Source organism: Pollicipes pollicipes, unplaced genomic scaffold (genome assembly GCF_011947565.3).
Source record: "Pollicipes pollicipes isolate AB1234 unplaced genomic scaffold, Ppol_2.1 Scaffold_4295;HRSCAF=5057_pilon_pilon_pilon, whole genome shotgun sequence".
Taxonomy (NCBI): domain Eukaryota; kingdom Metazoa; phylum Arthropoda; class Thecostraca; order Pollicipedomorpha; family Pollicipedidae; genus Pollicipes; species Pollicipes pollicipes.
The window spans coordinates 12,678,992-12,699,353 of NW_023596461.1; the positions used below are offsets into that span (position 1 = coordinate 12,678,992).

General features: G+C 57.5%; 1 protein-coding gene across 1 annotated transcript; it reads right to left on the reverse strand.

Annotated features, from left to right (window-relative positions):
• Window positions 1–4,989: 4,989 nt before the first annotated feature.
• LOC119097175 (galactose-3-O-sulfotransferase 3) lies at window positions 4,990–17,660 on the reverse strand. Its single transcript, XM_037220234.1, has 5 exons — window positions 17,365–17,660; window positions 12,805–13,063; window positions 7,067–7,562; window positions 5,461–5,479; window positions 4,990–5,029 (listed from the first exon to the last, which is right to left on the reverse strand). The coding sequence occupies exons 1-5, from the start codon at window positions 17,466–17,468 to the stop codon at window positions 4,990–4,992; spliced, it is 918 nt and encodes a 305-aa protein (XP_037076129.1). The 5' UTR covers window positions 17,469–17,660.
• Window positions 17,661–20,362: the final 2,702 nt, after the last annotated feature.

A 20,362-nucleotide genomic window follows, 5' to 3' on the forward strand; every position in this document is an offset into this window, starting at 1 on the left:
CGCTGCCGCGCCGGCAGGAGCTGATTGCGCTGGTGGAGCGGACCGGGCCCGACTCGTTGGACGTGACCCTGCTGGATGGCGAGGTCAATATCAACCTCGAGCTGGGCGGCGCCGCGCCGGCGCCCGAGCCGCCGGCCGAGACGGCGCCGCCAGCGTCTGAGCCGAGTCCGCCGCCGTTGGAGCCGCCGCCGCCGTTGGAGCCGAGCCCGCCGCCTTCGGAACCGAGTCCGCCGCCGTCGGAGCCGCCGCCGCCGTCCCACCGCATCACCGTGTCGTTCGCCATCTCGCCGGACGAGTTCTACGTGCAGGACGCGATGGCGGCCGGCCAGCTGGACGCGCTGATGGAGCAGCTGGAGACCGCGTACAGCGCGCTGTCAGACGGCGAGCGGGCCGTGGCAGAGGTGAGCCGACCGGCCCCAGAGGCGCCGCCGGCTCCAGAGGCGCCAGCGGTTCTAGAGGTGTCAGCGGTCCTAGAGGCGTCAGCGGCCTTAGAGGCGTCGGGCGTCCTTGTGACCTGGCCAGCGCTCTGTGCGGTGGACAAATGCAGAGTTGGTGCTCACTGGACCCGATGATATGGAAGCCGTGTTGACGTGGCCGCGTAGGCGCTACATGGCCTAGATCGCAGCTCATCCCGCTACATGGCCTAGGTCGCAGCTCATCCGCGCTACATGGCCTAGATCGCAGCTCATCCGCGCTACATGGCCTAGATCGCAGCTCATCTGCGCTACATGACCTAGATCACAGCTCATCCTCGCTACATGGCCTAGATCGCAGCTCATCCCGTTATATGACCTAGATCGCAGCTCATCCGCGCTACATGGCCTAGATCGCAGCTCATCCAAGACTTCATTCACCAACATTAGTTTGCCTCTCAGTATTAGGTGACGCGAATTGTGTTTTGGAGGTGACCGTTGCAATCTGGGTCCTCTGGGCGGGAGTATCACGGGAACACGAAGCTTGCCTTTTCAGCGTCCCGGGTGGAGCTGGTGATACGATGCCAAGCCTCGTCTAATGGCCAAAAATACCGGGCATTTGCGCGTGCTATTGCAAAGCCACGCCCCCAGCGTTGGCTACACTCGTGGTCAGGTTTCTTTCACGTGTTGGGCGATAGCGGAGCCTACATGTGGCCACGCGCCTGGAGCTCGCTGTGCTTGCCACTCGCCGTGTAAAGAGGCTGTGGAGTTCACTGTTGCCTTAGCTTCTCTCGGCGGCTGGGCTCATCACGACCGGTGGCGCGCCGCGCCCAGCTGTGACCGGCCGCGTCTCCTCTGGCGGCAGGTGGAGCCGGGTGACCTGGTGGCGGCGCCGTTCTCCGAGGACGCCGCCTTCTACCGGGCGCGTGTGCTGGCCGTGTCCGCGGACGCCGCCTCGCTCCACCTGCAGTTTGTGGACTACGGTAACAGGGAGTGGGCGGCGCACGGCGCGTGCCGTCAGTTGACGCCCGCGCTGCTCGCGCCCGCGCCGTTCGCGCAGCAGTGCCGGCTGGCGGCGCGGCCGGCCGCCGGCGCCTCCGGCTGGAGCGCGGCCGCCACCGAGGCGTTCGAGGCGCTGGTGGGACTGGCCGAGGCCCAGCTGACGCTGACGCCGGAGTCCGACGGCGACGCCGTCTGGACGGTACGGCTGATGGATGCTGCCGGGGAGGACGTGGCGGCGGCGCTGACGGCGGCCGGTCACGCTCAGGCAGCGGAGGACCCGGCGCCGGCCGCCGCCGCCGCCGGTCTGGCCAGTCTGATACCTGGTCAGGTGGCCGCAGCCGTCGTAGCCTTCTCACTGAGCCCAACTGACTTCTGGGCACAGCTGCTGGCCGACTCGGACCGGCTGGACACGCTCATGGCCGGCATAGAGGCGCTGGAAGGCGAGCTGACGGTCGAGGTTGGCCCGGTGGCCGGCCAGCTCGCCATCGTGCGCTACGCCGAGGACGGCGCTCTGTACCGCGCCCGTCTCCTCACGCAACCCGAGCAGGGCAGCTGCAGCGTGCTCTTCATCGACTACGGCAACACGGAGACGGTGCCGGCCGCCGAGCTGATGGCGTGCCCGGCGCCGGTCGCCGCCGAACCGCCGCTGGCCTCCCACTGCGCGCTGATGCTCCGGCCGCGCGCCTGGACGGGCGCCGCGCTGGAGCGGTTCGCCGAGCTGGCCGGCGTTGGCCGACGAGCACGCAGAGCTGGAGCTGGAAGTGCTCCGAGCCGGCGACCCGGCGCTGGTGGCGCTGCGGCGTGGCGGCGTCGACCTAGCCGCGGAGCTGGAGGAGGCCGGCCTCGCCACGCCGTCGGGTGAGGGCGGCGGCGGGCCGGTGGCCGACGAGGCGGACAGCGCCCGACAGCACGACACCAGTGCCGTCTGCGAGGGAGCCGCTGACTTTTCCGCGGCGGGGCGGGGCGAGAAGACCGGAGAGACGGAGGAGACGCACCTTGCCACGCCCCAGCACAGCGGCATGCCGGCGCTGCTGGAGGACCCGGGCGAGCACGCCGTGTTCGTGTCGCACATCAACTCGCCGCTGGACTTTTACGTCCACTCGCCCGACTCGGCGCTGTTGAACGACCTGATGGAGCGGTTGGCGGCCGCCGGTCCGGCGCTGCTGCCCGCCTCCGAGCCGCGGCCGGGGGACCTGGTCGCGGCCTCCTCCTCCGAGGATGGTGCGCTGTACCGGACGCGCGTGCTTTCGCTCGCCGGCGACCGGGCGCGCGTCCTGTTCATCGACTACGGCAATGACGAGACGGTGCCGCTGGCTGCGCTGCGGCGCTTGCCGACGGCGCTGGCGGGCCCGCCTCCGCAGGCGCTCCGTTGCCGCCTGGCCGTGTGCGCGTGCGCCGCCGCCGCCGCGGCCGAGCGGCTGCGCCAGCTGACAGAAGACGGCGCGGCGCTGACCCTGCTGGAGTGGTGCACCGACGCGGTCGGCCCGGTGGCCGAGGTGCGGCTGGCGGCCGGCGGCGGGGACGCGGCAGCGGCGCTCGCGGCCGCCGGCCTCTGCCTGCTGTCGCGGCGGCCGTCGCTGCCGCCGCCGCAGCTGCCGCCGCTCGGTGTTGACACGGCCGTCCGTCTGACGCACGCCGAGGACGCCCAGCTGGTGTACCTGCGCCTCGCTAAGGACGACACGGTGCTGCTGGCGCTGGGCGACCTGACGGACCTGCTGTACGCCGACCCGGTGCCGGCGCTGGCGGCGCCGGCCAGTCGGCGACCTCTGTGTACTCCGGCCGGCGGCCTGCCGATGGCTGGCAGCGCGCGCGCGTGTTGGCTGTGGACGCGGCGGCCGGCGCGGCGCGCCTCCGCTTGGTTGACAGCGGCGCAACGCTGCGCGCTCCGCTCTCAACGCTGCTACAGCTGCTGCCGAGCGTGGCACTGCCGCCGCCGCTGGCGCTGCGCTGCCGCCTGTCGGCGCCGCTGCCCGGCCCCGCTGAGACGGCCGCCGCCCGGCTCAGCGAGCTGTGCGCGGCCGCCGCCGACCGGTTAACGGCCCGGCTCGAGACCGACGACGACGGACTGTGCGCGCAGCTCGCGCTCAACGGCCAGCCGGCAGGTGATCTGTTGGCTGGTGATGGCACCGCGCCGGCCGGTGGTGACACCGCGTCGGCCTATGGTGACCCCGCACCGGCCGGTGATGACACCGCGCCGACCGGTGATGACACCGCGTCGGCTGTGGGTGATACCGCGTTGGCCGGTGGTGACACCACGCCGCCTGCGGGTGACACCGCGTCGGCCGGTGGCGACACCGTGCCAACGCCGCGGCCGGGCACCCGACGCGGCCGAGACGAAAAGATTGTGCCCGGACAGATATCGTTCTGCTTGATCTCAGACGTAGAGTGCTCTGGAGAGGATGCGCACCGAAGCGAGCCTGCCGTCCAGCTGGACGAGACGAGCGGGTCTGCCGCCCAGTCGGAGGTGGCTGACGAGTCCGCTGTCCAGCTAGGGGCGTTTGATGAGTCGGCCGCGCCGCCGGGGAAGCGACAGGGCAAGTCAGTTGATGGTCCGAAACATGGACAGAAGATGCCGACCGCCCGGAATGGTGGCGACGGGCGGGGCGGCGTGGCGACGCCAGTTCGCGGACGGCGGCTCAGCTGGGAGTCGAAGATCGTGCCAGGCCAGATATCGTTCATTCTGCTGACGGAGCCGCTGGACGAGACGGCCAGCCCGGAGTTGGGCCTAACCGGCGGCTCGGCTCTGACCGACGACTCGGCCCGGGGGCGGGCGTCGGGAGTGAGCGCCGGGCGGACAAGTTTGTCGGAAGACACCGGCAGGGCGACGGGGATAAGCGCTGAATCAGTGGCAACGGAACAGGCGGCCGTGGAACCGGCGGCCGAGAGAACCAGCGCGCGACCAGCGGAGGAGAAACAGGACTTGGGGGCTGTGGAGGACAAAGCCGGCATGAGACCGGTGGAGAAGGCGGACCCCGAGTCAGCAGACGTGAAGACCGACTTGGAGCCCGCGGAAGGCAAACAGAACCTGAAGCCGGAGGACGAGAAAACCACCGCGGGAGCGGGGGAAGAGAAACTAGACCTGGAGACGGAGGGTGTGGCAGTGGGTGGTAAGGTGACGGGGGGCAGAGTCGACTTGGACGTGTCAGTGGCCCCAGCGCTGACGAGTGGGAACAGCATGACCGTGACAGCAGAGAGCGCAGTGATGGTGGGTGCAAGCTCCGCGAAGCCAGAGAAAGTAGGGAAACGGACAAATCTCGAGATTATCCTTGAAGCTGAGGAAGGAGTCCATGAAGAGGCTGAAGAAGAGGAGTCTGAGGCAGTCAACGAAAGTGAGTTGGATAAAGTTAAGGGCATGGGAAGCATCGAGCTGGCTTTGGTCCGTGAGTTTGAAATGACTGTGAACGACATTGATCTCAAGGTAACGGAGGAGGACGCGGTGCTTGAAGCCGCGAAATGGCGAGTTGAATGCGAGATAGCGGAAGAGTCTCATCTCGAGGTAACTGACGAAGGCGAGCTCCAGGGAACAACAGCGACGCGGATCGCGAAGTTAGGGATGACAGAGGAGTGTTCCACCCTAGATGTCGCAGAAGGGGAAGCAGCAGAGGTTGAGGCACCTGATGAGGTCCAGTTTGAGGTTGTGACGGAAGAGACACCCGCCCGCGAAGAGGAACAGGGTCTGGAGGACATGATGGGCGCCGACCGCTGCCCCAGTGATGATGACATCTTGCTGCCCAGCGGGTGTACGCTATCACCTGGCGATTGTCTGTCTGCCGGCATCGTGGAGATGTGTGAAGACGTTGCGGAGCAGCTGGAGGAGACACTGACTGCGGATCAGGCTAGCGCAAGCCCCCGAACGCAGCCGTCGCCGGGAAAGCCCGGTGGTGATGTCTGCGCCGAGACCCGGTCCGCTCCGGGGGCCGATGGAGAGAGGCGCGGGAGCGCCGCGACTCCTCTCGGCGATGGTGCCGATCGAGCGGAGACGAGTGACGAGGGAGCGGCTCCGGGAGGGGATGACGCGGAGGAGGCGTCAGTGGGTGCGGCGCACCATGCCTCGGCCGGTGACGCTGCCACCGACGCCGGTTCAGCGGGTGACGAGATACCTCAGGAAGTGGAAGCCGTCGCAGAGATGCGATCTTCCGACGAGGCACTAGTCATCGACGAGGCTGTTGAGGAGATGTGCGCAAGGCTTTGCGAGTTACTGATCCAGGTAGAGTCACACTCTGCCGATGAGGCAAGGCCTCAAGAGTCGACGGTCGGAGGTGCCTGTCGGCTGCCGGACGACGCGGCTGGGCGCGACACCGCCGGTGCCGGTGACGCGCGGCAGGAACTCGTCCCGAAGCTCCCGCCGGCGGGCGACGGTCGGCGGGAGGCGGCGGGTGCCGCGGGCCCGGCCGGCAGCGACTCTGCGCCGGCGGCTGGCCCCGGCGGCGACGAGCCGGCTCAGGGCGCGTCCCGGCCTTCCGCCCCGGCCGCCGCCGCCGCCGCCCAGCCGTAGCCGCCGCTCCGGCGGACCGCGTAGACGCACGGATCGGCGCTGGAGTCTGGTGGGAGGTCGGGGTGAGCCTGACAGTGATACAGCTGTGAGGTATGTAAGGCCCGATGGCATGTAGTCAAGTTCCTGAGCGGTATTCAAGGCGTTTTGTTAGTCAAGAATGACCATTTTTGTCCTTGCGTTTGTGGTAGTTTTGTGTAAAGTACAATGCGTGACGTATCTGCTGTGGGGTAGATGCGGCGCTTCAGGGCGGGAAGTGCAAAGACGAAACCTGTACTCTGACAAGGCTGTTAACCAAGATTTGTATTTTGTTAATAAAAAACTTTCTACTACAAGCTCTTCCGCGTTGACGGAATGTGTTGAATCTCGGGGGGCATCGGTATGTCGGGATGGTCCGGGTGTGGCGCCCGGGCGTTCGCCGCGCACAGATACAACCCACCGAGCGAGTGGGAAAGATCACCTGGCCAAGATCTGCCGTGCGGAGATGAACACGGCCGCCACATATTTGTTCATTGAGCGGCTGGTGCTCGATTTCCAGCCGGCTTGAAGCGTGGCTCTGCCGTTTATGCTTCCAGTGCGTATCCGTTACTCGTGTCGTTATTTGTAGTTGCTTCGCGGCAGGGCGCTTGCGCCTCGTGGCTGAAAGAAGTCACTCCAACGTTATCGCTTTGGAAGTGACTCGAACGACATTTGTTCCCCCGCCCCCTGGCTGTCTCACAATTACCACCGAGGATTGTGGTGGAGTACCTGGTAAGTGCTCGGGAATCTCGCTGTTCTCCTGGCACCTGATCCTTAGCGCGGGCTCCCTACCCTGTTCCCTCGGCCTGCGATGCTGCTGCCTCCCTGGCCGCCATTTCCGCCTCTCTGGCCGCCAGCTCCGCCTCCTCGGCCGCCTCTTCCGCCTTCCGGGCCGCCTCCTCGGCTTTCCTCGCCGCCTGCTTCTGCTGCTGTCGCAGGTGGTCCGTGTAGGTCAGCTCGTGCGCGAACAGCCGCGAGCACATCCAGGCGGCGCGGGCGGCGCCGCCGCCGGCGTACGGCGGCAGCGGCGCTGGCTCGCCCGGCCAGTTCCAGCGCCAGCCGCGGCAGCGGGCCACCCAGTGGCGCACGCGCTGGCGCAGCGCCACCAGTCCGCTCCGCACGTGCGCCACGCCGTACTCGCGCAGCGCCTCGCGGAGCAGGCGGTGGAAGTGGGAGTAGAGGGCGCCGTCGGCGGCCAGGTGGTGGCGCAGTTGTCGCCGCAGCGTCAGGTTGTGCGCGGCGGCTGAACGCAGGGACGGCGGCCTCACATTGTGTCGGAACGCCACCACGTCGTCCCAGTCGAGGCAGAAGCGGTAGCGCATCAGCACCAGCGACTCGTCCAGCAGGTCGGTGATCATGACCAGGTGGAAGCGGCGCTGCACGTCCTCCAGCATCGCCTCCTGCAGCTGGTCGTCGGCCTGCAGCGCCGCCACGTCGTAGCCGAGGTCAAAGGACATCTGGTTGGGGAAGAAGTGAGATGCGAAGGCGGTGGCGGGCAGGAGGTCTGTGGGCGCCGCGGCGAACTCGGCCAGCGACATGTTCCACACGTCCTGCAGGTTGTAGTACTCGAACATGGAGATGAACTGGTCGACGGGTCTGCGCATGACGGTCACCCAGACCGCGTCCGGGCCGACCACCTGCCGGCGGACCGTCGGCCGGATCAGGTCGGGGGTCACCTACAGGTCAGATGTTATCAGGTCGGAACGATGCTCACCCGGGGTCAGACCGGGAGGCGAAATTAGGTCAGATTGACATCCAGTCTAAACTGAGATCGGGCCTCAATCCAGAATGAGAGTGGGGTTCGGATTACAGTCACATGCAACGCCACCGCTGAAAACTTCGAGCGTTTTCATAATATATTCCAGCGAATGTTTGCTATTGTTTTTTAACTATGAGCTCACACTGTGCTGAAAAACATTTTATTAAGAGAGCTGACCGCGTGATCCTGGGACCGGCGGCCGTGCATTGGTGGGGCCCGGGTCGGGCGGCTGCCCCGGCCGTGGCGCCACTCCCACCGTCGAGCACGCCGTGTTCCGCCGTGCTGCGCGGGGCGGCGTCGGCGCCGGGCGCAGGCACACCGTGGGTCGGTGCGTGGTTATGTGTACGCATGAGTCCGTGGGCGAAACCTTGCGTTGTGAGTGATAAATCAGTGTGAGCAAATTGTTATTAGAGCTAGGATGGTTGTTCCTGGGACATAGACGTTATCGGCGGGCGTCTCATGGAGGACGCGGGGTTCCTCTGAGACGCAACTCGACAGTCAACGGTTAAAGCAGCTAAGTTATGTCCTTGGCTCAAAATGTGTCTCCAGCTTTATTTGTGCTAACCTGGCCACAATAATTGACTCGCAAATGGTCCCAGCAGATGTACTGGAAGTTTGAAACTTGTTTTTAACCGTGATGTGCTATCAGCGGGCAGGAGGGCCAGCCCAAGCCGCCCTCCCACCGCCCCAGTTGGACCAAGAATGGCAACAATGACGGTTTTGAACTTTGAAGAAAATGTAGGCAACTTGCGTGAAAGGAATCCTGCTGTAGCATTATCTCTTAAATGAAATAAAACGATGCCCGACAGAATGATGAAAATCAGGATACTTGGCCGGATTTTCTTCTCTGAAAGTTGGCTGTTTCTCCCGAGACAATGTTTCGGACCCGCCCCTGTTGACAGGCCGCGAAAACCAGCATTAGCAGGGGACCGCGCCAGACTTGTGGCTTCTCTGCGCCGCGTATGGCCGCCGGTAATGGCAAACGGCGCGACTACCTTTTAAATTGTATTGACTTTATCTTTGCCTGGGAATTTGAACTTAGATTGCCCGATCACAAAAATCCTAACGACTGTGACCATATCAAAGCCTAAAAAGCCCAAGTCCCTGAGCCTGGATAAATTTGCCTGCCGCACTATTTCACATAGACTATTAACGCCGTCGATATGATGCTGAATGACAGCACGGACGGCCTGATCTACGCAGCTACCGGTGAATGATTTCCTTGGAGGGACGACCCGCGGAACGTGATGAACTTGACTGAATCCCCCTTTTGAAAACTGATTATGCTTCAGGCGCTGAATCCCCCTTTCGAAAACTGATAATGCTTCAAGCGCTTTTTGATGTAAATAAATAGCACTTTGAGCTGTAACATCGCGAATCCTCGACCACAAGTGTATCTGGAATTACTGATGAAAGGCAGAGCAACGTGCAAATCAACCATTAAAAGGCCTTATGAAAATATTCAATGGCTCCAGCGGCGGCCATGGTCACGAGACCTTGAGTACATTTCCCGTGGTGCTCATTACTCGTGGCCAGGCCTGTGCTTCACTCTGCTTCAGCGGAACCGATTCCGACTTACTCGCAGCGACCGATTTCTACCGATTCTGAGCAGTGATGTGCAACATTGAGTCGACTCAAATTTCGACTCAAGAAGATTTGACGTCATTTCCTTATTTCACCCCGATGGATTCAGATGCGCTGGATGCATTTTGATTCCCGAATGCCGGAAATAACCACCCTTCTGTGTAGCACGACCAGGAGATGTTGTTTAATACACGACGGGTGATCCATGAAATGTTTCCTGAAAATGCTCGAAAATATTCGCCTTGTCCAGCAGTGCACATAGGCGCGAGCAACTCTGTACCGGACTGGGCGGAGTTAAAATCAACCTCAGAATCAGAAAAATGTGCTGGCCTCGGGCCTCACTAATAATTATAAAATATACAAGGTCCGAGGGTCTTGTCGAAAAAGTTATTCGGCTATGTTAGTTAAAGTGTGACATCTAGTTCTGGGCCATGCGCCTACTTGGGATTGTTTGTTCGAGCATGCTTCGCCAACCGCACTATTCATGTGAGGAATTCAACTAGGTTATGTTTTGCTAGCCTCGTTTCTCCCTTTGGAAGAAGACGCATGGGAAATATTTTTGGTACTCCTAATCGAATGCATTTAACCCTGTTTCAGACAGGAGGGGTAGATTTTAACTCGCCCAACCCCGTCGGGCCTTGTGCTGTTTTCTCAGAGACGGTTTCGAGCGGGTCTTTTGAGACCCGCTTCCCGTTTTGGGAGGGGCTTCCCGATGGTAGTATATATATATATATATATATATATATATATATATATATATATGCAATATGTAATATTGCAATATGGGGACGGCTTCAGGATTCAAGAGGAAGGCTCCCCAAACCGTGTCATAATACATTATGGGTAGCAGACATAGACTGTGCAGGCGTATGTGGGACGCCAGTGCAGAGATATGCGGCATGCTTCTCGGTATCTAGATGTAGAGACTTGCACCTCCGCCAATATTTACTCGAATGCTTGATAAACATGACAATGTCGTCTTCTTCTTGCGTGAGAGGAAGCCGAACAACAAAGACTCGAAGTCAGACCAGCACCAAGGTGTTGTGAACGGATGGCGTCGAAAAATGTATACACATCTGCAGAAGCAACAAAAGCAAAACAAAAACAAAAGCGCAGAGGCACCTCCAGGAATGAGAGAAAGGGATTGATGCCATCTGAAGCATGCAGGTCTTACACTGCATGCTGTGTTTTTCTTTCTCTTCTGTGCAGTAAACAGCATCTGAAACTTCAAAGGCGAGTCCAGGAACGACAAAAGTGGGGACCACAGTGGAGGGAGGCCGCAGCCACCAGCAGCGTGGCATCAGCCGTTGACAGTAGCCTTGGGCACGCTTCAACGATATGTCCCCACTGAACTGCATATTTCGTTGACAGAAATCAAACGCCGTGTAGTTTTTCGTCATCGGTTCAGTAGTTCCCGATATTTCCCGTGAGAACGGGACCCCTCCCGCTTGTCCTGAATAGCATTCACGGAACCCTCCCGGAATAGAGTCAAATGCGTCAAGGCACGTGGGTGCCGTCAGATCTGGAAATGGGCAACACCGAGCCCTGCACAGCCCGGAGCAGAGTTCTCGGCTAATGCAATCGGAACCCATGTCCCCTTTTGACGTGGTCTCCGCCTCCGGCCGAACAAATAATGATCAGAGTGCCGACTGGGAGTCGCCGGGCCGAGGCTGGCCTGGGAGGCCCCGCCACGATGCAGTGCGCCAGCCTGGGAGCACCTGCGCAGTGGCTGTGGCCGGTTTGGTTGGCACTGGGTCAGTGGCCGTGGCCGAGCCGTGGCCGATCTGAGAAATCCTGAGCGGATGCCGTGGCCGGTTTGGGGGGCCATGCGCAATGGCCGTGGCCGAACCGTGACCAGTATGTGAGGGCCTGAGCAGTGGCCGTGGCCGAGCCGTGGCCGTTTTGGGAAGCCGTGCGCAGTGGTCGTGGCCCAGCCGTGTACGGTCTGGAGGGGGGGGGGGGGGAGCTGGCCCAGTGGACGTTAGCAGCACACGTGCTGGCCGTGACAGGTGGCGGGAGACTGTCAGGTCAGGGTATCGGTGGCAGGAGGCGGGCAGGTCAGTCGATCACCAAGGGATCTGGCGGAAGGCAGGCAAGTTAGGGGATCAGTAGTGGGAGGCGGGCAGGTCAGGGGATTGGTGACGGAAGGTGGACAGGTCAGTCGATCACCAGGGGATCTGACGGAAGGCAGGCAAGTCAAGGGATCAGTGGCGGGAGGCGGGCAGGTCAGGGAATCAGTGGAGGGAGGCGGGCAAATCAGGGGATTGGTGGTGGGAGGCGGACAAGTCAAGGGATCGGTGGGGGAGGCGGGCAAGTCAGGGGATCTGGCGGGAGGCAGGCAAGTCAGGGGATCAGCGGCGGGAAGCGGGCAGGTCAGGGGATTAGTGGCGGAAGGGGGGCAGGTCAGGGGTTCTGGCGGAAAGCGGGCAGGCCAGGGGATCGCTGGCGGGAGGCGGGCAGGTTAGCGGATCGGCGGCGGTGTGACGGCCGGTCGCGACAGCCGGCAGACGCGCGCGGTGCCCTTGGCCACCGTCCTCGTGTTGGTCGGTCGCCACGCCGCTTCTCGAGAACTCGGCCGACCGCTGCAGCGTTCGCTAGAAATGCAAAGGCGGCTCCTGCAGGACCAGTGCGCAGTAGAGAAGCCGGTCAACGCGGCACGAACTTATGAACGGGGCGCCGCTGGAAGCCGTCGGGGCCGCCGTTCCGAGAATTGCTCGTGACGTCCGAGGATAAAAGGTTCTGACATTCTCTGTTTGCAAGGTCGGAGAGAGGATCGCGCGTTCGGCTCGGTGTCTTACCATGTTGCCATGGTCGCGTATGTGCCACCCAGAGGTATGAGCCTTGAAAATGCATGTTTTTCCGAAGCAGGTGGAATGAAAAATGTTATTAGCCTGATACATCAAACGGTTGAAAGGAAGAACGGCATTTTTGGATTGAATATGCTTAGTTTGTTCTTAACAGTAATTTTTATTAGCGACAAGTAATCTTTGATGCAGTATATACCGTTATTGTTAGTGATAGAGTACCGTGAGCATAAGCTTAACCTTTTTTCTGATGACTTTTGGTGCCCAGGAGCCTTCTTCAATTCACACAATTTTCGAAGAAGCTTTGAGAGCACCAAACACGAGTTGAGATGGTTTACAAGGTCGTCGGGGCTTATACTCCATCAACTATGAAATCAGCAATTATACGGAAAAGGTAGCAGAAGAAGGATACCTGCGAGATATTAGCAAAAACACCGGCAGAAAACCTGCGCCACAGCCAGAGCTCAATATCATATTTGATCGGGGTTTTGCAGCCGGCTGGTAGAGGTTAGGGGTCACACAACAAGCACTGCTTAGCTTGAGCTCCGAGCCCAGAAATCCATTCACTTAAAAGGTTCGGATGACATCTCAGTAAACATTTGCAAAAAAAAAATATGGTCCGGTCGCTCCAACATGTGCAAAACTCACGGCGCGGCCACAGTGATTCCTCGCCATGGCTGCTCAGGAGGCGCGTGGTCGGGCAATACCCCTGGGTGGAGCGCATCAGCTGACCTTGGTGACCTGCGCCGGGTCGAGCCTCATGTGGTGCAGCAGCAGGCGGTAGGTGGCGTTGTCGGCGCCTGCCGACCGGTGCACCATGTTCGCCCTGAAGCGCTGCGGGTGGCCGAAGTAGTTGCCCCGCCGCGGCAGGGCCAGCTGCAGCCGCTGCTGCTCGCCCAGCCGCAGCAGAATGTTCTGCACGCTGCTGCTGGCACACTTGTGCAACTTCAGGAAGAAGACGGCGCTCGGTTTTGGGCAGACTGGTTCCTCCCTGCGCGACAACAGGCACCTGATGTGTCAGCCGAGGGGCTGCTCTTACGAACGGTGGCTGTATCACCAGCAATGGCTATGCAACTTCGCGGCCATTTCTTGGAGTATTGTTACAAATGCTTACATTTTCGACAGTTGTCTGGGTTAGGAAGTATTTTCTGAGAAAAATATTATCTAACGCATTAACATTTGAATTCCGCATTTATTTGAGGGCGTGTTCGCGTTCGAAACCAGTATCAAGATCCGATTTCACCTAAAACGCGTTCCCACTTCTTGCAAAAATGAGATCTGTTCTGCTTATCTCTTACAGCTTGGTCTCCAGACCGCAAAGAAGGAAGTCGAGCGGCATCATTAGTCTGGAGTGAAGTTTCGCAAAAAAGTCAGGGATGGATGTGAGCGGAAAATGTCCAAACCTTCTAACAAAGGACAGGAGAATCAGGTTTCTGCCAGGATTTGACCTACATTCTTCTCAGATTTAAGGCACCGCAGCCTACCTCGCGTACTGAATGGGGAAGTATATCCCTTTCATTGCCACATGAAATCAAGCAGCAAAAATATGGTCTTGCTTGTGATCCAGCTATGCATCCGTTGGTTACTTGGAAAGGTCAACGTACTTATACTTTTGAAATTAACTTACTTTTCTTATTTTCGATATCATGCTCAGGTATTAGTACCTACATATGTGCTTGTTTTGTGCACAGTGGACTCACATTATGCACACATATTTGCACAGTGAACTCAGCATCAATGGTCCTTTTGAATGCTTTCTCGATAAATATGAAAATAGTTTTAATTCTTTGCGGATGTTCGCCCAAAATGGTTCAAAGGCTCATCATACAAGCATCTATAATTTGTCATAGTGTGTGGCCTGATGTCACTCATGTTTATCGTTGGACGTTTTCTAGAGTGACGGTTTTAGATGTAAGAGCAGATTTGTAAAAATCAAGTTATCATGGACTTCATCCAATTACATCGATACATATATATATATATATATATATATATATATATATATATATATATATGCATGCATATGTTGTGAGGTATTATATATATATATATATATGTATATATATAATTAGAATATGAAATGCTCGTCATTAGATCATCGGATTGCTAAGCTGAATGCAAGGTCGCATACTTTTGCGTGTTGCGAAACGCCAGTATTGATCTCGTCCGAATGCATATTCCAAACCCTTCCCTCGAAAAAATGCAATGCTCCTCAGCTGAGCCAGAGCCTATTTTAGGATCAAATGACTGGGAGGGCAAAAAAAAATGCTAGGCCAATCGAATTCCAGGTAAAGGTAACATCGAAGCAAAACATGAGTGTTTCACCGACCTTGGCATCATGCCGACAGTTCCACACAGCTTTCATTGTTCAGATTTGTTAAGTCAAAGCCAAGTTAACTTTGTTAGAGCCAAGTTTTGTCAATTGCAATATCGTGTTGTACAATATTTCTGTACTAGTTCTTGGCTCAAATTAGGATGTCATAAACTGCATTATTCACAAAGATGTGCGCCTGTCTATATGCCCGTCCTTCTGTTTGTCGTCTTTTGCTAGTTGGCCCATGTGCAGGTCAGACAGGGTGCAGCAAGAGCCTGACCTTTCCACAGCACGCAAGTACGGCGTGGCGTGTACACACGCGTGCTAATGACTCGCTGCGGAGATTGACAAGCGCAATACGCTGGTGGGAGGGCCTATTTTTAAGCTCACCCGGTTACCAGAAATCGCGCACGTGGGTTGAGCAAGTTACGCGGTAGTCAAGCCGTTGAAATGATGTCCATTTTTTTTGGGGCGAGCAACCATGAATCCTGGGATCTCTATTTGAAGGAGGAACCGTTTTACGTAAAATAGCCCCAGTGCGAGAATGAAGGGTCGGGGATTGGGAATGATCGTAGGAATTGCGTGTGTAGATACTTTGCAGCGATGCTTGACGCTATCGGAGATGTCGCAGCAATGAGTATTCGACGAACTATGAATAGTGGACCAGACTGTCGCCGTGCAGTATCGAAGCGCCGACTTAGACGCGCTCACAGCAGGATATCAGCTGGCGCGTTTTTGGTCGTGGCGAACTCGGCGCCGGAGGCACGATTTTAGCCTCATTAACTGCTAGAGGCGAGCGCCAATCACTGTGCGTAGAGACTGGTCGTAAGAACAAAGATGCCCTCGGGAGCAAGTGTCCTCGTCGCCAAGTATATGGCATGGATCAAGATTACGGGACTAAACGTTGACAGCAAAAAATTAGTGCGAAGTACAAATACAGTGCAAATGAGATCAAAGACACGCAATTTTGTTTTACGACAAGCGAGAAATTTTGCGCGCCTGCGACACTCTGAATGCGGTTTTTGCGAAAGCTTTTTGTGCTGTACACGCCCATGCACCGCCCCGCCCCTCCTACTATGAAATCTGCGCACGCCCATGTACGGAGACATGTCTCGAAGAACTCACTTAAAATAGGATCGAATGGTGATATAGCCAAAACCACACAATTTATATGATCTAAAGAACGCTGACTTCTTGGAACGCATATACGTGTCCCAAGGAGCCACAGGAGTAAGTTGTTTATTTGGAGCCATTGCAAAATCAGGATAGCATGACCGCGTTATGTCGCACACCACCTATACGTAGGTGAACACAGGCTATTTACGTAATTTGTCAAATGGATGTGCATGCTCAAAAATCTAAACTTCACCACATTGTGTGTGCATGTGTGTGTTTGTGTGTGTGCGTGCGTACGCTGCGTGCGTGCGTGCGTGCGTGTGTGTGTGGGGGGGGGGGGAGTGGATGTGGGTGGGTGTGTTTAATAATGGTGGTTCAGCAGCGCATCACGCAACCAAAGAGGGCAGTCCCGGGCGGTGGAAGAGGGACAGGGTACACATGGGAACCTGCGCCATCATCTTCTTCGCCCCCAGGAAAAGTCGCAATAACAAGTGATGCGTGAGTGTCGTAAGAGCAGTCCGCTTTATTCAAAATCTCGAAGTATCACATGAGCGCTATGACGTTACCTGGAAAGAGCCGAGGGACAATTACATTTGCCTCCTCAGCTTCTCAGAGCTGTAAGATGCATTCGGGCGTAAGCCACCGGTAAAGCAAGGTTTCTGCTAGGGGGGGGGGGGGGGGGGATTTGCAATTTATCATCGGGCCTTGAGCGGTTATTGGTGGGGACACCGTCCCCTCAATTAATATGTTAAAATAGGCTCTAAGTCAAACAGATCTGGATGCTTTAGGTACAGGGGCAGACCCTGCGCTATGTCCAGGATCTGACACCATGGGGAAACTGATAACCCGCTTATTAATGTCATGTAGGTGCTGAATGGCGCTGAAAGTGTATCAATGCATTGTCACAGCAGCCATGCGAGCGCAGGGACTGCGTCGGTGGTGACAATGTAGGTCACCATTAAGGAAATTGGTACCGGCGATAGGGATCGCAGGTCACGCTTTCATGGACGATCAATGGCGACCATGCCAAGGTCACGTCACGTGACATGTTGGGTCGGGTGTGGCCCAGTTACGAGTTCTTGCACGCAACGCATGCTTATCTGCATGGTCACGCTCTCAGGGAGCTGTACTCCGTCTGGCCAACAAAATAAATAATAAAGCCGCTTTGCGGCAACATGTCAGGACTTTGAGCGTGCATATTTGGGAAGCCATATGGACGGCATGCAAATGAATTAAGAGCACACATAATAGATGAAATAGGATGAGAGCATGATCACCACTGATCTGACCCGATGGAATACAATCTTGCGGCGACCCGTTGGAAGTGGTCTGACACCCGTTGCTCTCACGTCTGATGTCTGGACTAGAGCATGGCTCCGACGCTTTAAGAAGAGGTGGGATAACACAGCAAGTGATTCGCCTAATTGCATGATGGGCGGACAATGCAAATTGTTTCGCCACGAATTACGTCAACAGCACCTCTCAGACTTAACCTTCAAATGTGGCAACTTCAACCACATTCATCGCTGTATCACGAATTAAGGAAAGTTAATCTCTGTGAATGAATATGTGAGCATGCAGTCGTGTTCTACGCGGCACCAATGCGTTGATAGCCTTAAAAGCCAGTTGGGAGGTGAGGCATAGTCTTACCAATTACTGCGAAAACCTCCCCCCCCCCCCCCCCCCCCCACCACACACACTCCCTCATTTGCTTGGGCTTTGACCTTCGGGGAGCTATAAGGATGGAATGCAAATTAAGTATTGTAAAGCCGGCTTTGATGGAAAAATAATGTCTCTGTAGCGTGAAGTTAGATGGCTGCATCCGCAGCAACCAGTAGACTAGGCCGCTTCTTGGAACTCACTCGGCGATCCATAAACTCCAGTCCTCCAGTCGTAGTGCGTAGAAGGCCGTTATGACGAGCACGGTCGCTGAAAGCAGGCACAGCACCCCGGGGCAGATTCTCATAGTTCTTGGCTCGCTAACGTGAGCCGTCCCTCGTAGCTAGAGAGTCACACTTCTAAGCAAATTGATAAACTGGCTTTAAGGGACATGCAAGTGAGTTCTACAGCAACAGAATTGTTGGCCTATGATTGGGATGCCAGGTGTTAAACTTAAATCACCAGACTAACGTAAGCATGATTGGAAATAAAGGCAAGTTTTCGGACAGTTAGCGGGGTTGAGTTTGCTGTTAGAAAGTTGACTAGTGAGTAATGCACGGGCTCAACAGGTACTGAACACCTGCGAGTTTTATCGATTGTAGTTATAAGAGGTACAGCGATGTATACAAGCGTTAAAACCGAGCTGGTTCACAGCACAGATTAGCAAAACGCGGCTTTTTGGCAGACACTGAGTGGTGTTTTCCACGGCTAGTTTAAAAACAGCGGCATTTAACATCGCGCAGAAAAGTGCATCGCTTCAAGTAATTCAGGAGTGTGGTGTTACGAATGTTTGCCATAGGAGAGCTCTTATGCAGTCATGATTAGAGCATTCGTGTCAGCCTTCCTGGGCGTGAAAACAGGATTGAAGAATGTGTGCCAATCTTCCTATCGGATATAATCTCATGGCGTGTCCGGATAAATCCGAAGCTGAGCTAAGCTGTAAGAGGGATATGTCAAGATCACAAATGAGCAACGCCGCTGGTGAGGCAAGGAATTGAGCAAGACAGAATCACTTTCGTAAGACCGCTATGCACATCATCTTGCCTAAGTTACATCAGACGCTGTGGGAAACACGCTTTACAGTCAGGGCAGTCATAAAATTTGGCCTGTTATTGTTGTTGGTCAGATGTGCGAGCTGTTCCAACTCGGTGATTTCATATGACTTTTCCGGAGCAAACGTCGCAGAGGATGCAAATTTACCAAGCCAGAATAGCCGTCACCTTTGGAATAAAACTATCTTCGCAACTACGCCAGTGCACATGACATACTACAAGTTACGAGGAGATGCAACGCGAATGAACGACACGATGTACGCTCTGAGAGCCATCGAGAATCATACGTGCCTAAACTTTACTCAGATGAATGACGACGTGAAGAGGTGCCGTGATCCATGGACTGTTTGCGCCACTATTGGGAGCTTGAAATCGCTGGTGTTTGCCTCTTCTGAATCAGGACAGAAGCAATTGTTTTCCTCGACGAAGTCTTCTTTGGGTGCTGCGGTGGCAGTTCTAGCCTCTCTCGGACTAAGGAGTGAAATTAACAGGCAAGATCGTGATGCCTACTTGCAGATCCATTTTGAGCAGCTGAACTACGATATATTTTCCCCTAAAACAGCAGTTGTAAGAGCTCTTAAATCCCAGCTATTTTTGAAGTGCGGGCATCCTAAGCGCTTTACACCCTTCGATTACTTTTCTGTCACCCTCGGTGATTTTATGAACCTACAAGAGGACGACAGACCCGTGATTGTGACCAGAAAACCTAGCAATATGTGGAAACTATATCTGCAAATTCCGACCGCTCCTACGTTAACCATTTTTGATCGGTTTTATATCACGGAAAGGCAATGTTCTAAAGACGTAAATAAGGATGGAAGGCATTGTGATCCGGACGACTGCAAAGCTGGATTTCTTATGCAATCGTGTCTTTGCATCTGCCTTCCTGGCTTCACAGGGAGCAAATGCGACGCCAAATCCTCGACCACCGACTCCTCCGCCATTCTGGGCATCAAGCTGCCCAGCTTTCCGATCACGGTGTCCACTCCATTCGACTTGGTTCAGCAGGGCCTGGAGCTGACCTCTGACCGATGGCCGACCCAGCACCGGTTCGTCTGGTCCTGCCAGCTGGAGGCGCCTCCGCGCTCGCTACTGCACATCAGTCTGGTGCCGGCCCACCTTACGCGGGCGCCTGCAGATGCACTCGGCCGACCACGACAGCTTCGACCTCCAGCTGCTGTACACGCACGCCAGCGCCACCACGTACCGGGCGCTCCGGCTGGCGGAACACCTGCCGGTGGTGACGGTGATGCCGCGCGTGACCCGCGTCACGCTGCTGCTGGTGGGCTGGGGTGGCCGGCCGCTCGGCCCGCTGCTGCACGGCTCGCCCCTCTTCAGCCGACACGCGCCCGACCCGCCGTTCCATCTGTGGCTGGCCCGCTCACCGCGCGCGCCGCCCGTGCTCCGTGCTTTCTTCGCCGGTGCTGCGCTCCTGCCCCGGGCACCCAGCTCTGCCCAGAGTGAGGGCCGGCTCGGCGACGGCGGCGGCGGCGGTGGCGGCGGTGAGGCGGTGGCGCCGTCGCCCCAGCCCGGCCCCGTCGCTGACCCCCTGCGCCGATACTTGCCGCTGGTGCTCGGCGTCGTCTGCGCCATGTGGTTCCTCCTGCTGGCTGTCGCCATCCTTTGCTACGTGCAGTCGGGCCGCATCGGGCGTCCGCCGCCCGACGACACGCCCGTCGCCGAGGAGCAGCCTCCTCCCGCCGACGAGCCGGCCGAGGCCGACTCGTCCTCGTCGGGCAGTTCGGCGGGCGGCCTACTGGGTCTGCCCGGCGCTGGCCTGCTGGGTCTGGCCGGCGGGTCAGACACCAGCAGCGGCTCGGCACCGGCCACCGAGCACTCGGGAGCTATGACCACGGACGCGTCAGAGGCGTCGGCGCACGTTGCAGTTCACGGCGGCGCCGCCGGACGGGCAGGACGGGCAGTTTGGGCAGGGCGGGCAGGGCAAGCTGTTGGATGCTGCTGGGGCGCCGGCTGTCGTCTAGCCTGAGAGGGTGGAAATGACCAGAGACTGACAGAGCTCACAGCTCCATAGAGCGCCGACTGTCTTCTAACCTTGGAAGGCGGAGATGATCAGAGACTGACAGCGATCACGGCTCCATAGAACGCGGTGGGGTCAGTCGTGGCGTCTGCCGGATTTCCATTACAATGT